Consider the following 15,234-nt stretch of genomic DNA (forward strand, 5'->3'; position numbering starts at 1 on the left):
TTTGAAAAATAGTCTCAAGTAATGTAAAATACAGACGATGTGAACATGCCTTGTGGTGACAGTACATCATTATCAGACTTAATTTGATCCTTCAACTTCTTGTTTATGCCCTAAAATGACTGGATATAGCTAAGCACCCGCCAAGCCTACAGGTTACTATAAAATGACTGGATATATAGGCTATAGCTGTTCCATAGCTGCTCCCCACTGTATTACACTGTACCATGGCTCCCTCTAGTGACCGTTTATATTTAGTGCACCGCTCCAGCAGCGCTAGTGCGCATGTGCACAGTGCACAACATTATGTGAGTTGTGTGGCGGCTCGGTATTAGTTTCGGCAGCTGCTGCTAAAATCCACAGACAGAACAACAATAAGAAGTTTGTTAAAACAACATTATGGCGTCTGACTGTTGACACTTTAATATGCACAGAACACTAAAAGGTGGTTTGAAAACAGTGTGGTCGTTAAGCAGCAGGAGCACGTTTGTTTGTCAGCAGCTAAACTACTGAAAGAAACACAGCTACAGGTAAAAAGAAGAAGGATTCACCACGTTGTGTTTTTACTACATTTATCTTTTAACTTATTGACTCATCTTTTAACATGAGTCGAATGTCTCTCTGCTTGTTTGTTATAAATGTGATCATAATAAACCAGTGTAGCAGCAGCAGCAGCAACAATAATACAGTAGGCCTACATTGTTTGGTTGCATCTTGTTGATGCCACTATTATTATTAATAATGTAACCACAACGTTACAGCAATGTGTTGTAGTTATGATACAGTATCCTACATATTTTGATTGTCCACGAATATAACCTTTTTCCTTCTGTTTTAAGATTTTCTTTCACATTGTTTAAATGATCATTATAGACTAGCAATAACCTCACCTATCTCCCAGGCTCTGTCCCTAGTTAGAGTTCAGAGTATTAATGAATGTAGAATTATGTGCAGGATGCAATTTTTATAGAAATGTGAGGGACTTTGTTTATTTAACAATTTTTTTTTTTTACTCTCTCACACTCTCATGCCAGTGTGCCAGTGCACCCTCCTTTGTGCCAACGTTGGCACTGGTGCCTAAGGTTGCCCAGCCCTGCTGTAGGCTCTAGACTAGGGATGGATCCGATTTAGCCCCTCTCGGGACCCTCCATTTGACATTTGGATGTCACTTTACGTAGGGTCCCTATGCATTTATTCCACGCACTATGGTAGGCAGATGTACATACCCTCCGTGCAGGCCGTGCTGCGGCCTTTTGGTGGTGGAGATGTTTCAAAAGAAGCCTAAATCGGCTATAGGAGACAACGGAAACGTGAGAAATTTCATTTGGCGCAGAATCCGTTTAATCTTTGTTTGACCGTTTAGGCTGCTCTGAAATTCTCTCCTCCTTCCTTTCTTGACTTCCCATTGTACTGCCTCCCGCACCGAGAGTGGCTAGCTACGCGTCCCTACGTTCCTGCCTCTGATCTGCTCTGTCTCAGCTAGCATGTATTCACCAAAACCAACTTACAGTTAGTTAATTTAAAATGTATTTGTGTGTGCTCGTGCTCCGGACAAGTGACTTTTGTGCCCGGACAAGTGAATGGGAAATGTACTTGTCCGCAGGACAAGTCCCTCAAAAAGTTAATGTCAAGCCCTGCAAGCAATGCAAATGTAGATTGTAAACGAGTAGGATATTTACTCTGTCCACTGTAATGTTAATGTGATTGTCAAGTGAACTTGACAAGCTCCATGTCTTCATGAACCAAGCATTGAAACCGTACCAACTAAACCTTTGTCATGCTGTATTATTGTGTCAGTCTTAGAATGACCATTCATTTAATGCATAACATTTGAATTTGTTTTCCTGTCTTGTTCATACGCTGTAAATTTTGCCTCAAACCCACTTTAACACAATGAGTGCTGCCTGCTGGACGAAAGTGGAATGCACTTGGGTGCCGGTGATTTCAGTCCGCTTTTGGCATCCATCTTGGATACTAAAGTATTAGCGTTTATTACCAAGCTAAAATAAGGCCAATCCTTGCTCTAGAAAACGCCAATGTTCCAATCACGATCACTGGATAATCAGAAATGACCTCCGAACATTGGAGAATAGTTGAAAACCACGCTCTAGTAGGCCTAGTAATTCATGAATCCCATAATCTCAAGATTCTTATTAAAGTCCTGATTCACTTGATTTCAGACCAGACCAGACTGCAGGTGAAAATGAACTCTCCACACTCAGCCAGGGACATTTCTATTAAACAGGAGGAACCTGAAGCTGAAGACCACCTACACCTAAGTATGTTAGGTGTATATGTTTCATATTTTATTGTCTCTCTTTTCATCGTTTTATATTACTATGCTCTACTGTCTTGTTTTACTCTGTTCAGCACTTTGGTCAGCGTTGGCTGTTGTAAATGTGCTATACAAATAAAGTTTGATTTGATTTGAAGTAAGTTTCATGTGGTATTACTCTCTTTAATATTTTCTGTTGGGCTGCCACAATGTCTGCAAAGCTAATTTCCTGGCCACAAACATGTTGCCGACCTCCAATATTTATAAGCGACTAGCTAGCCATGAGGGAGTTGTATTCAGCCAAACTAAATTCAGGGCGGGTACCCATCCTGAACCAACTTGCTCATCCGTACTTATCAGTTTTAGCTTAGGGATACAATTTGCAATGTTATTGGCTATGCAAGATTCTGCCCTAAAATATCAATTTCATTATATTTTGTAAGGTTAACATAATATTGCCTTTACCTTCTGCCAATATTTGTTATATTCTCTGCTAGGGCTCAAGTCATTATTCAATTCCTTCATTTCAGACCAGTGTGTGGAGTCCAGACTGCAGGTGAAGATGAACTCTCCAGACTCAGCCAAGGATATTTCTATTAAACAGGAGGAACCTGAAGACATCTCTATTAAACAGGAGGAACCTGAAGACATCTCTATTAAACAGGAGGAACTTGAAGACCACCCAAACCGTAGTATGTATTTTCACTTGGCCTAAATGTTTTACTGTACCTTACCCTAATCCAAACCTTGATGCTGAGCGGGGAGACATCGTCACTTTGGAATATTTTTCAATACTACCAAGCGATTACACCTTTTTAAAGTGGATTTTCATGACAAGCAACTCAGCGGTCGGTGTAATCGCTGTTCAAAGGTAACTTTAAACATAGGCAGTCTAGCCTGAAAGACGGCCGTAAATTGTCGGCATTCATCCTGTTAAGGATCACATTTTTATTACACAACAAAAATACAAAGAATCACTCTTTAAATAAAATAACCTTTTCCACTTTTTTTTTTAACTAAAATGTTTCTGAAATTCCAGCCAAACAAAAATCACTACATAAACATTTTTTTCTTTCATTCTTTAATAATGTTGACAGGAGTCAGCAGTAGGTTGCGTGCTCTGCTCGCGCACATGTAGGCCATCCATGGCCAGCATGTGTGCAAAGCGCAAGTTGGAAGCTCGACAGATCTCTGATTTCAAATCATTCATGTCCAAATAAGGCCTTAAGGTGGCCTTACACTAGCCGATAATCGGGCATTTTTGACGCTCGGGGGGTGCCCGACCGCTCAAAGCGCGATCGGGATCGGCCCGATCAACATCAAGAATGTTTGATATTTGCTCTGCCCCGCTCCGATTATCCTGTAGTGTGTGGTGCTATCAGATTTCAGATTGAAAAAAATCAGCTAGTGTAAGGCCACCTTTAAAAGCACTTTATAGGACCAAAAAGTTATTTTTCGTATTATTGAGGGGCCTCTAGCCCCTCCTATGTCCAGCTTTGAGGGTAAGTGTAAGCACAAAGATTGTCCTAACACAAACATTGAATGCCATTGACAATGAATGGTCAGTTTTGAGTGTTTGTGTTAACACAAACATTGAATGCCATTGACAATGAATGGTCAGTTTTGAGTGTTTGTGTTAACACAAACATTGAATGCCATTGACAATTGCAGGTTTTCATAGTAGTCTGCTACCTACAGTCGCAACAGAGACAATAAATGCACCACTGAAGTCCTGTCATCACTGCTGCTAGATGACTCATTTGAACACTCATTTGTTTTACCATCATTTTGAAACCTTTTTAAGGCTGTCAAAATTATTGCGTTAACGGTGTTAATCAATTGCGTTAATTAATTGCCTTAAAAATATTTAACTTATTAAATGCATGCGCAGTCTTGACCTGCAGTGTTGTCCCTGTACGCGTTCAAAGAATGATCGTTCACAAATCCGTTTATTTTTTGTTGAACTGAACGTACTGTATTTCTGCTTGATGAACGTCATTGTGAACGCGTTCATTCTGGGCATGTGTGAACCACTCTCTGACAGTTCACTTCAAACAGTGTCCCAGATTTCCATAGAGCCTTCTAGGAGAAAACCAGCTAAAACACACCCTAAACATAGAGCCTTCTAGGAGAAAACCAGCTAAAACACACCCTAAACATAGAGCTTTCTAGGAGAAAACCAGCTAAAACAAAAACACTGAGGTAAACTTGATGTTGGTTGATTAAACACAACATGCTAGGCTGCCACTGAAAACTAGCTTCCCGTAGCTTATTACTTGTGCGCTGTGTAACGTTGCTTCGGCCAACAAAACACAGCTCTCAAGTGAAGCTTGACTGGTGCTTGACTTGTGCTTCGTTGTACGATGTGTTGCATGCTGAAAATAGTTGATCTACAAGCTCACAACGCATCGCATCCACAATATGTTGTGAGTTTGTAGATCGGCTATTTGCAGGTACGCGGAAATATGCAGAATGTGAGACGTTTAGAAACTTTAGCCTTCACAATATTATAGAGCAGCAGTTTATTCAGAGTGAGTCAACGTTTCGATCTAAACGAACGTCATCAGGTATCCTAATAATATAGGTTGTTTAGACCGAAACGTTCTCACTCTAAATAAACTGCTGCTCTATAAGTGAAGACAGTGTGCGGGACCCTTTTCTTCTCATGATTTGCATTCGGTTGCTGGCTCCTACAGACCTGTCCTTGTAGGTGTGCACAAGGCCTTTTCTCTACAAAGCTTTCACAAACCTGGGCTTCCATAACACCTCAACAGTGCCACAGGCTGATCACCAACCTTCCAACGCCCCGTTGATGAAATAATTTGTTCAAAAGTAGCCCAGACCAAGTATTAACTGCATACATTAATATTATTTTCAGATTGTCGACATTTCTCGTTTAAAAAAATCAAATATTCTAATTCGTTGAGATAGGATTTTTTGATTTTCATGAGCTGTACGCCATAATCATCAATATTAAAACAATAAAAGGCTTCAATTATTTCAGTTGTTGTGTAATGAATCTAAAATATATAAAGGTTTATTTATTTTTATTACAGTATGGCAAATAATGAACTTTTTCAGATGATTCTAATTCATTGGGATGGACCTGTATATCTTCGGGATTCATTAATTAATATCGTTACATGCCTAGTGGGCACCTAAACATTGTACGTGGGCACCTCAGAGTTAACCTATACCTCGGTATTCCACGGTATTTATAAAAAAAAAAAAAAAAAAGATTGTCTAGTGACTACCCCCACCTCCTTATAAGCCCTTCTTTGTTCCCCAACCTGTAGGCCTACATATCTTATTTTTTTATTTTTACCTTTTATGATAATTTGAATTTTGTTATTTGTCATGTGACTTGTCATGATTATGAATTGAAACCGAATGGAAACAAGACTGCAAGGACTTTTTTCAGTGATCCCTTTGGACATGTATTTGACTGTACCCTATACTGATTACATTTCTGCCAATAAAGTATTCAATCAATGAATCAATAGCTATTCCCCACTGTATTTCACTGTACTATGGCTCCCCCTAATGGCCGTTTTGTACCCTGCACGCTGGATCAGAGGTAGTGCAATCTGCGCATGCTCACAACTGCGTGCCTCTGTGTTGACAGTTCACACTTTTAGTTTAGTACATTTGGAAATATGGAATATACAATTGGATCTGGGTGTCTTTCAGCAACACTAACTCAAAGGTAGGAAGCAACTTTTCAATCTACTGCAGCTGTGTGGTGAAAATAAATGTTTTGCCTTAGTCTGCGAGTGGAGTTGCACTGCATGCGCAGCATGCGCCGCCCACCAACGCTGTATTAAAATACCGTAAGCTCGGAAATCTCATGGTATCAACACCGTGGCTGTTCCTGTCGCGCTATTACCGAAATTCGGTAAACCGCGGCATGCCTAGTGTGGACATATTGTAATAAATGTCACTTTATTAATCCCAAAGGGATTTTTTTTCATTTGTTTTTGTTTGCATTTTTCTTCCAGCCCTACTACTACTCTGTGGTTCTATGGGCTGTGGCAAAACTTTTGACAATAGCTAGCAACGTATTAAAAATAAATAGATAAATAAATACATGAAAACATAACGAAATTGTTTGAATGGTGATTAATCATGATTAATAATTTTGAAGCTGTGATTAATCTGATTATAAATGTTAATCATTTGACAGCCCTACTTCTTTTATATTGTCTTTTCAATAACACCCTTACTGAATGATAAGTAGCCTACAATCTGTTTATACCAGTGATTTCCACAGAGCACCACAGGGAGAGGTCTACAGTATCTAGAGAGATGGCCTCCAAAAGACACTCAACGTTTTCAGAGGAACAGCCAGAGACGGGCGAGGGACGTGGACCGTTTGATGCAATGATGCAACCTGTTGTAAAGTTGTACCGTATAGGTATGTGCTGTTTTAAGGGATATTTCACTTTCAACATAATTGTTTATCATCTACTCAGGCTTTTGTGAACGCACCGGGAGCAGTTTTTAACGCCCCCATCACCCAGGACAAAGTTCTTTGTCCTTTCTATTAGTAACGCCCGACGCCCAGGACGAAGTTTGATCCAAAAGACGAAGTTTATTGATCATTGCTTAGAGCAGTCATTAGTCCTACAACTACAACATATCTCAAACCCTCACTCTAAACCTAACCTCCCACGGGGCAGCACACCTAAACCTAACCTTAACCCATGTCTAACCAATGACTAGTCTAAACTAAGTATGCACCCCCAGTGGGACGTCATCGAAAATGTTCCTCCCCTGTTTAGCCGACGACAACGAAAATCTTAAAACGTTAACAAAAGTAAGAGGAGAGATCAAATTACTCCGGTTTTAACCTCACTGCACTGGCTCCCTGTGGTTTTTAGGATTGATTTTAAAATGAAATTATGAAGCTCGTAATGGTCTTGCACCTTCTTATCTCCATGATTGTCTGCTTCGATATGTCCCTAACCACCCCCCCCCCCCCCCAGGTCCTCCACTGCTGGCCTACTCGAACTCCCTAAAAAGGTGGCTACTAAGAAATGTGGTGAGGCAGCCTTCTGCTTCTATGGGCCAACGGCCTGGAATAAACTACCACTACAGCTCAGACAGACTATAGACATCTTTAAGACACAGCTTAAGACTCACCTCTTCACTCTTGCTTTTAGTTGAGTTTTAAAATATCTGTTCTTATTTTTGTACCACTGTCCTTGCCTGATTTGCCACTGTTTTATGCTCTTTGCTACTATCCTATTGTTTTAACTGCCTGCCTGTTTAAATGTTGTTGTTTGTTTAGATTGTTTTTAGTTTTTTGCCATTTTCAGCCAATATCACGATAACACTATTTTGCTTCGTTTTTATATTCTTTTTTTTTATATATAAGCTAGATAATCAATTTGCAATTTTGCTGATAGACTATTCGTCTTTTATGCAGATAGATAGATGTTGTTCTATCATGTGACATTTTGTGCAGGGCAGGCTGCTCGATGGTGAATTAGTATTGTAACATACTAATTCACCTGCGAAATGTGTTACTACTGCCACAGGTCGACGGGTGTATGTAGGCTAAAAAGGCTTTAGGAAAAACGGGTTTGCTTAAATGTATTCATGCAGGAGGCCTTATGTGCACAATGAGGACACATATGGCTGTGCTCTAGTCTAGTTTTTATATGTCTATAATGTTGTGTTTCCCAAAAAAGGACATGGTGCCCGATTGGCTGCCATGCCGTGCATGTGTGCAATGTGTGCATGTGTGCAAGTGTGCATGTGTGCATGTGTGCATGTGCATGTGTGCAAGCGCTACACTCCTGTTCAAGCAACGTGTGACACAAACTTTCTTTTGGAAACCCAGCCATTGTAAGAACTGGAGTCACCACTACATCCGCACTATAAAATATGTGACACCCTGTCAAAAATCATCTATTATTGGAACATGTTTGTTGAAACTTCCAACAACCTGTTTGAGTGTTTGTGTCAATTATTGTTTTCTGTTTTCTTTAATTGTGTAGTGTTCTTATTTTGCCATAACCTTCTGTTGAACACTTGATACTTATTTGTAACTATTCAATGCAACATTATACTCTATAAGAACGAAAATACATTGCTTGGATGCACCTGGGACGTATCCGCAGTGATGTATCCCAAGGTCATCGTGGGTTTCGGGTCTCGCGAACATCAAGTCCCGACTTATGTCCCAGTAGCTACCCTCGATCAGACCCACTAGGGAAAGACCAGGGACACAATCCGTTGAATCCACTCCGGAACTACTCTGCCGGGACTGGGAGGTAAAATTCTGGCATGTGGAGGGACTAGGCTCTGTGGGTTGACTCCTGTCCGGGCCCCTTCTACGTCTCACCAGGTCCACTCATGCTCTCACCAGGAGTACCGCCAGGACCTGTGCGTTGCACCAGACTCCCAGCACCAGACACTTCATTCAGGAGTGGTGGTTTCTTGAGCCGCAATGGTTCTGCATGCTCCACCTGGGCAACGGTGGTACTGCAGGCTCCGCTTGCGGCTCGAATGGCCCTCCTAAAGGCCTCGCCGAAGGTTTTTGGGCTTCCTCCTCATGGAGGATGCAGGCTGGGGCGCCAACCCATACTGCTCCCGAGGTGCCGTCTACATTCTGGCTGTCACCCATCTCTCCGGTGGTCACCAGACTATACCTGGTTGTCACATAGTCTATTCCTATGAGTCACTATAAATAGAATACCTCAGAACGAAAATACATTGCTTGGATGCACCTGGGACGTATCCTTGGTAATGTGTCGAAAGGTCATCAGGGTTTCGGGTCTCACAAACATCATACCCCTCACTCGGGTGACCCAGCCGGGGTGATAAGGTCCCGACTTACGTCCCAATAGCTACCCTCGATCAGACCCACTAGGGAAAGACCAGGGACACAATCCGTTGAATCCACTCCGGAACTACTCTGCCGGGACTGGGAGGTAAAATTCTGGCATGTGGAGGGACTAGGCTCTGTGGGTTGACTCCTGTCCGGGCCCCTTCTACGTCTCACCAGGTCCACTCATGCTCTCACCAGGAGTACCGCCAGGACCTGTGCGTTGCACCAGACTCCCAGCACCAGACACTTCATTCAGGAGTGGTGGTTTCTTGAGCCGCAATGGTTCTGCATGCTCCACCTGGGCAACGGTGGTACTGCAGGCTCCGCTTGCGGCTCGAATGGCCCTCCTAAAGGCCTCGCCGAAGGTTTTTGGGCTTCCTCCTCATGGAGGATGCAGGCTGGGGCGCCAACCCATACTGCTCCCGAGGTGCCGTCTACATTCTGGCTGTCACCCATCTCTCCGGTGGTCACCAGACTATACCTGGTTGTCACATAGTCTATTCCTATGAGTCACTATAAATAGAATACCTCAGAACGAAAATACATTGCTTGGATGCACCTGGGACGTATCCTTGGTAATGTGTCGAAAGGTCATCAGGGTTTCGGGTCTCACAAACATCATACCCCTCACTCGGGTGACCCAGCCGGGGTGATAAGGTCCCGACTTACGTCCCAATAGCTACCCTCGATCAGACCCACTAGGGAAAGACCAGGGACACAATCCGTTGAATCCACTCCGGAACTACTCTGCCGGGACTGAGAGGTACAATTATGGCATGTGGAGGGACTAGGCTCTGTGGGTTGACTCCTGTCTGGGCCCCTCCTACGTCTCACCAGGTCCACTCCTGCTCTCACTAGGAGTACTGCCAGGACCTGTGCGTTGCACCAGACACTTTATTCAGGAGAATAAAATAAATAATGACTAATATTTACCCGGACAAGTGAGTTCTTGTCCAAAGGACAAGGGGCTCAAAAATGTAATGTCGAGCTTTGTGTGTCTATGTGTATGAGCACGGGATGTGATGTATGAGGATGTATGATGATAAGAGCACCCCTTCACTTCACGTGAGTGTGATGTTTTTTTTTCTTTATTTCTAGCCGCCGCACACCTCCCTGTGTGTAAAGAGGAGGTTTTCAATGAACAACAGGAGAGGAGCTCCAGTCTGGTCCAGGAGGAACCACAACCTCCACAGATTAAAGAGGAACATGAGGAGCTACTTCAAAGACCAGAGGAGTCTGATGAGTCAACGTTGACATTACTAGCAGTGAAAAGTGAAGTTGGTCATGGTGATGAAAACAGAGGGACAGAGCCTGTAGCCAGCACTTCAACTCAACACATGAAAACACAAGCTGATGTAGAAGACTGTGGAACATCACAACCAACTAGTGACGACCAACTCCTCTCTTCACACTGTTCTGAATCTGACACTGAAGACAGTGATGAGTGGGAGGAGAACAGTGAAGATCAGTCAACTGAATCTGACACTGAAGACAGTGATTATTGTTTGGAGACCAGTGAAGGTCAGTCAACTTCAAACACACTGAAATCACACAAGACTCAACATGTGGAAGGACAAATATTGTCTTTGAGCAGCAAGCTGTCCCAGGACCTGAAATCATCAAAACAAACTGACTCCATGAGGAGTCACACAGGGGAAAAGCCCTTTAATTGCGACATGTGTGGTAAAGGTTGTTCTCATAAAGGTGGTCTAAAAACACACATGAGGACTCATACAGGGGAAAAGCCGTTTACTTGTACAGTTTGTGGAAAAGGCTGGGCTCAGAATGGTAATCTAAAAGCACACATGAGGACTCATACAGGGGAAACTCTGATTACTTGTAATGTGTGTGGTAAAGGTTTTAACACGAGTAGCAATCTAAAATCACACATGAGGACTCATACAGGAGTAAAAGCCTGTAGACGCAAGCGTGCTCATACAGGGGAAAAGCCCTTTACTTGTGATGTGTGTGGTAAAGGCTGTTCTCAGAATAGTGAGCTAAAAGTACACATGAGGACTCACACAGGGGAAAAGCCCTTTATTTGTGATGTGTGTGGTAAAGGCTGTTCTCAGGCTGGTGATCTAAAAAAACACATGAGGACTCACACCGGAGAAAAGCCCTTTACTTGCCACGTTTGTGGCAAAGGTTTTGCTACGAGGAGTAGTTTAAAAATACACATGAGGACTCATACAGGGGAAAAGGTGTTTACTTGTAAAGTGTGTGGTAAAGGTTTTACTACGAGGAGTAGTTTGAAAATACACATGAGGACTCATACAGGGGAAAAGGCGTTTACTTGTAGTTGTAACATGTGTGGTAAACGTTTTGCTACGAGTCGTGATCTAAAATCACACATGAGGAAACATACAGGGGTACACCCCTTTACTTGTAGCATGTGTGGTCGAGGCTGCGCTTCTAGTAGTAAACTAAAAGAACACATGAGGACTCACACAGAGGTAAAGCCCTTTACTTGTAACGTGTGTGGTAAAGGCTGTTCTCTGATTGCTAATCTAAAAATACACATGCGTACTCATACAGGGGAAAAGCCCTTTACTTGTAACGTGTGTGGTAAAGGCTGTTCTCAGATTGGTCAGCTAAAAATACACATGCGTAGTCATACAGGGGAAAGGCCCTATACTTGTAACGTGTGTGGTAAAGGCTGTTCTCACATTAGTCAACTAAAAACACACATGAGGACTCACACAGGGGAAAAGCCCTTTACTTGTATTGTGTGTGGCAATGGATTTGCTCAAAGTGCTCATCTAAAAAAACACATGAAGACTCATACAGGGGGGGAAACCCTTTAGTTGCAGTTAGGGGCAAATGCTTGGGTCAAAATGCACATCTGAAGCAAATTATAAATACAGGGAAGAAGTGGTTAGTTGTATTGTAATAAATGCACATTTTCCCCATGAACCCATTTGAGTTGACACATGATATAACACAGACAATTGAATGATCCTTCATTCTAATCCACACAATGGCAAGTGATAGATACTAAAACATTGGAATCACATAATCTGACAATATCAACATGACTGATTAAAGACCACCACGATTAACTTTTTTATATTGATTATCTTTTGTATGTAAAACCTATATAAACATGGCGCAAAACGTTTGGACATTTTGCCTTAGGTAGATTATTTCTCGATTGTAACACTGTTTTAGGCATTGACCTTTTATACCGTTGGACATCAAAATACTTCCTTAACCGTTTCCGTACATAGGACGTGTCAGCACGTCCTAGGGAATGGAACCGAGAGTTGCCTACGACGTCTGAGGATGTCCTAGCGCATCCTCAATGATACGGGCGAGATAAGAATATTCTGAATTTTTCCCTTTTTTTATTTGTCAGTACGCCTCTCGGCTATCGTATGCTCCGCTCTGTCCCCATGTTAGCTTATCATTGAGTTAGCCGTTAGTGCGGCGGAAAGAATGACTCGTCTCTCCTAATCCAGGGCGCTTTCCGTGGTGTTGAACGGATCGATATACTGGTGTATAAACGATCGCAATGTAAGCTAGCAATGTAAAGTTAACTTTTTTTAGTAGATTGTTTTCGGGTCATGGCTTTCCGAGTAAAAGCGGCCATGTTGTTCCGGCACCCCAGAGCTCCTATTTTGAAGGACTTCTGGCACTGATTGTGTTAATGTCAACAAAGTCCATGATCACAACACCAGACCAACACGTTCAACCCAGATTTGTCTCCAACAAGGGGTTAAATGTATTTTGTACCTATGGAGCAGTGGTTCCCAAACTGCGGGCGCCTTCTAGGGGGTGTGCGACATGAAAAGGCTAATGGTGGTGCTATGGTTTTCTTTTAAATATATTAACATATGCCAATATGGCAAATATACTCAGAATATAGCCTATGCTGCATATTACGCCATAGTCAGGTATGTGGATGAATAGGAAATATGTCTCTCTATAGCTTATGCCATTTATATTTCCATGTGGGTCCCATGTGTCAGGAGGTAACAGGGGGTGCATGGCCAACAGATGTTTGGGTACCGCTGCTATAAAGCATATCAGTGGATTTCTGGACCCACCGGGTACTACTCTACTCTACTCGACAATTCATTTTCCCGATAGAAATTTACAAAACTATATCAATTGTGTAAACCATCCATCCAAGATCCTGGTGATTCATGACCATAAAACCTTTGATTCTGTGACAAATAATAATTGAATATTTAATGATGGGGTTAGGGTTAACCCTGCCCTTTGATTAGCGATTTTCATTATTTTTTTCACAGAATCAAAGGTTTAAATCTCTATGGGAAAAATTAATGGACAATTTTTCAGTGCGTCCAGAAAACCACGCCCACTGCTATGCTCTATGCCACTAAAATGTGGAACGCCCTACCAACAGCTGTTAAGAAATGTGAATCCCAAGACTCCTTCAAAACCGCTCTCAAAGAGCAGTTGCGGGCAGCTACAATTCAAAACAGGCCCCTGTAAAATAAATAAAAAAATAAGTGCCTTTGTCCTTAAATTGTAAATGTTGTCCTAACACTAACTTCCATTGATAATGAATGGCCATTTTTACGTCATAGTGTAAACACAAACATTAAAAGCTGGACATAGGATGTGCATGGCCACTGAGCCGACTTGGGGACCCAACACAAGGACAACACAAGAGATGGTCACGGCCACACAGCCAACTCAAGGTACGGCCACGGAGCCGACTTGGGGACCCAACGCAGCTCCTCCAAGGAAAACAAACAAATGAACGGAGCTGAACGTGAATCCCCCCCACCGCCCACCCCTTTTTTCCCCTCACTGTATATGTTTCTTTTCCCTTTTTACCTCCTTTATGATGAATTCCTGTTCTGTCCTTTGTCTATTTGTACGTCTCTAAATGTTTTTGATGAATTGAACATTGTGGACCCTATTGGAAACAAGTGTAATGCTTAATTGGGTCGTCCACTCACAGTTAACAGCCTTTGTATTGAGTTTGTGCTTGAAATGTACTGTAATTCTGCAAACTGTTAATACATTTTTCAATCAATCAATCAATGGCCGGAATCACATTGTTATGATGTATGGTATAAGAGCGCCCTTCACTTCACACAGGTGTGATTTTTAACTGTGTATAGGATGATTTATTTTGTTTCATAGAAGTTTTATTTGTATGTCTTTAAGGACCCTAAGACCCTTAGTGCTTTTTCTTTTGTCCTCAGCAGTTTTTGTATTGACCTGTACTTCCGTTGAACTGTACCCATTCTACAAACCAAATTTCAATCAATCGATAACTGTGTCAGATATTAACCTTTTATGTTTGGAAAGCCTGTTTATTTCTCTTTAAAATATGTATCCACTTACAAGGAACATGCATTTGTGGGATGAGCAACTCTGTATGTTTTTGTCATTTATCTTTCTAATATTCCCCATACAGAGGCGTCTGGGAGAAATGCGAGGCCCTGTGCGATATGTCAGGGGGAACAATGTGCGCTCGCAATAGCGCGCGCGCGAATTTTTTGAATTAATTAATTAATTAATACTTACTTACACTTCACTCGAGTGACGAGTCGTTTTGTTTGTGAGCGGGAGCGGTTGTGCACTCAACTAGCCTGGCTACATGTGTTCAACTTGTTTTTGTTTCGTTTCCATTGTGTGTATAATTCGACTGCGTTGCGCGCTGGCGCGGCCGATCTACAAGCTCACAACGCGTCGTGCTGCAACGCATTGTGAGCTTGTAGATCTGCTCTAATTCTGCAGCGCAAGCTAGCACGGCACTGCGCAGCGCAAAGGGGGACAACAGGGGGCCCCACGACGGGACGGCCGGGCGTTGCTTAACGGGAGGACGAATAAGTGACGCCGTTTGGGAGGAGGAGGCGACGCGCGGCCGTCGGAGGCCCCCCTGGGGGGGGGGGGGGGGGGGGGGGGGGGGGCGGCTCCAAGCCGACCGCAGCAACTGCGAAGGAACGGGCTGCGATGTGATTATTGTTTCTTAAAAAAAAAAAAAAAAACACTGCCTAGCAGCGCGAGGCCTCGCATGCGAGGCCCTGTGCGACCGCACCATTCGCACTACCCTTAAAGCGGCCCTGTCCCCATATATGCATCAACACCTTAGCCTGGTTATCAACACCTTGGTTTTTTTAAAGAAATGTGACAATCAGCTTGGCCT

At 42.7% G+C, this 15,234-nt stretch overlaps 1 protein-coding gene across 2 annotated transcripts; it reads left to right on the plus strand.

Annotated features, from left to right (window-relative positions):
* The first annotated feature begins 337 nt into the window (after nucleotides 1-337).
* LOC306917963 (uncharacterized protein) lies at nucleotides 338-12,541 on the plus strand. Of its 2 annotated transcripts, XM_079530867.1 has the most exons (6): nucleotides 338-527; nucleotides 2,178-2,276; nucleotides 2,803-2,964; nucleotides 6,531-6,686; nucleotides 7,258-7,313; nucleotides 10,206-12,541. In XM_079530867.1, the coding sequence occupies exons 2-6, from the start codon at nucleotides 2,201-2,203 to the stop codon at nucleotides 10,359-10,361; spliced, it is 606 nt and encodes a 201-aa protein (XP_079386993.1). In that variant the 5' UTR covers nucleotides 338-527; nucleotides 2,178-2,200; the 3' UTR covers nucleotides 10,362-12,541. The 2 variants fall into 2 exon arrangements, 1 of the variants encoding a protein (XP_079386993.1); XR_013789271.1 differs by lacking the exon at nucleotides 7,258-7,313.
* Nucleotides 12,542-15,234: the final 2,693 nt, after the last annotated feature.

The sequence above is a fragment of the Electrona antarctica genome (genome assembly GCF_951216825.1).
Source record: "Electrona antarctica genome assembly, contig: scaffold_40, whole genome shotgun sequence".
NCBI classification, from domain to species: Eukaryota; Metazoa; Chordata; class Actinopteri; order Myctophiformes; family Myctophidae; genus Electrona; species Electrona antarctica.

What these genes read in the sequence shown, in the direction of transcription:
- LOC306917963 (XM_079530867.1), top strand. Translation starts at nt 2,201, where the DNA reads ATGAACTCTCCACACTCAGCCAGGGACATTTCTATTAAACAGGAGGAA. An exon ending in TGAAGACCACCTACACCTAA is followed by an intron (nt 2,277 to 2,802) that starts GTATGTTAGGTG and finishes CCTTCATTTCAG; the next exon opens with ACCAGTGTGTGGAGTCCAGA. An exon ending in GGTGGCTACTAAGAAATGTG is followed by an intron (nt 7,314 to 10,205) that starts GTGAGGCAGCCT and finishes CTTTATTTCTAG; the next exon opens with CCGCCGCACACCTCCCTGTG.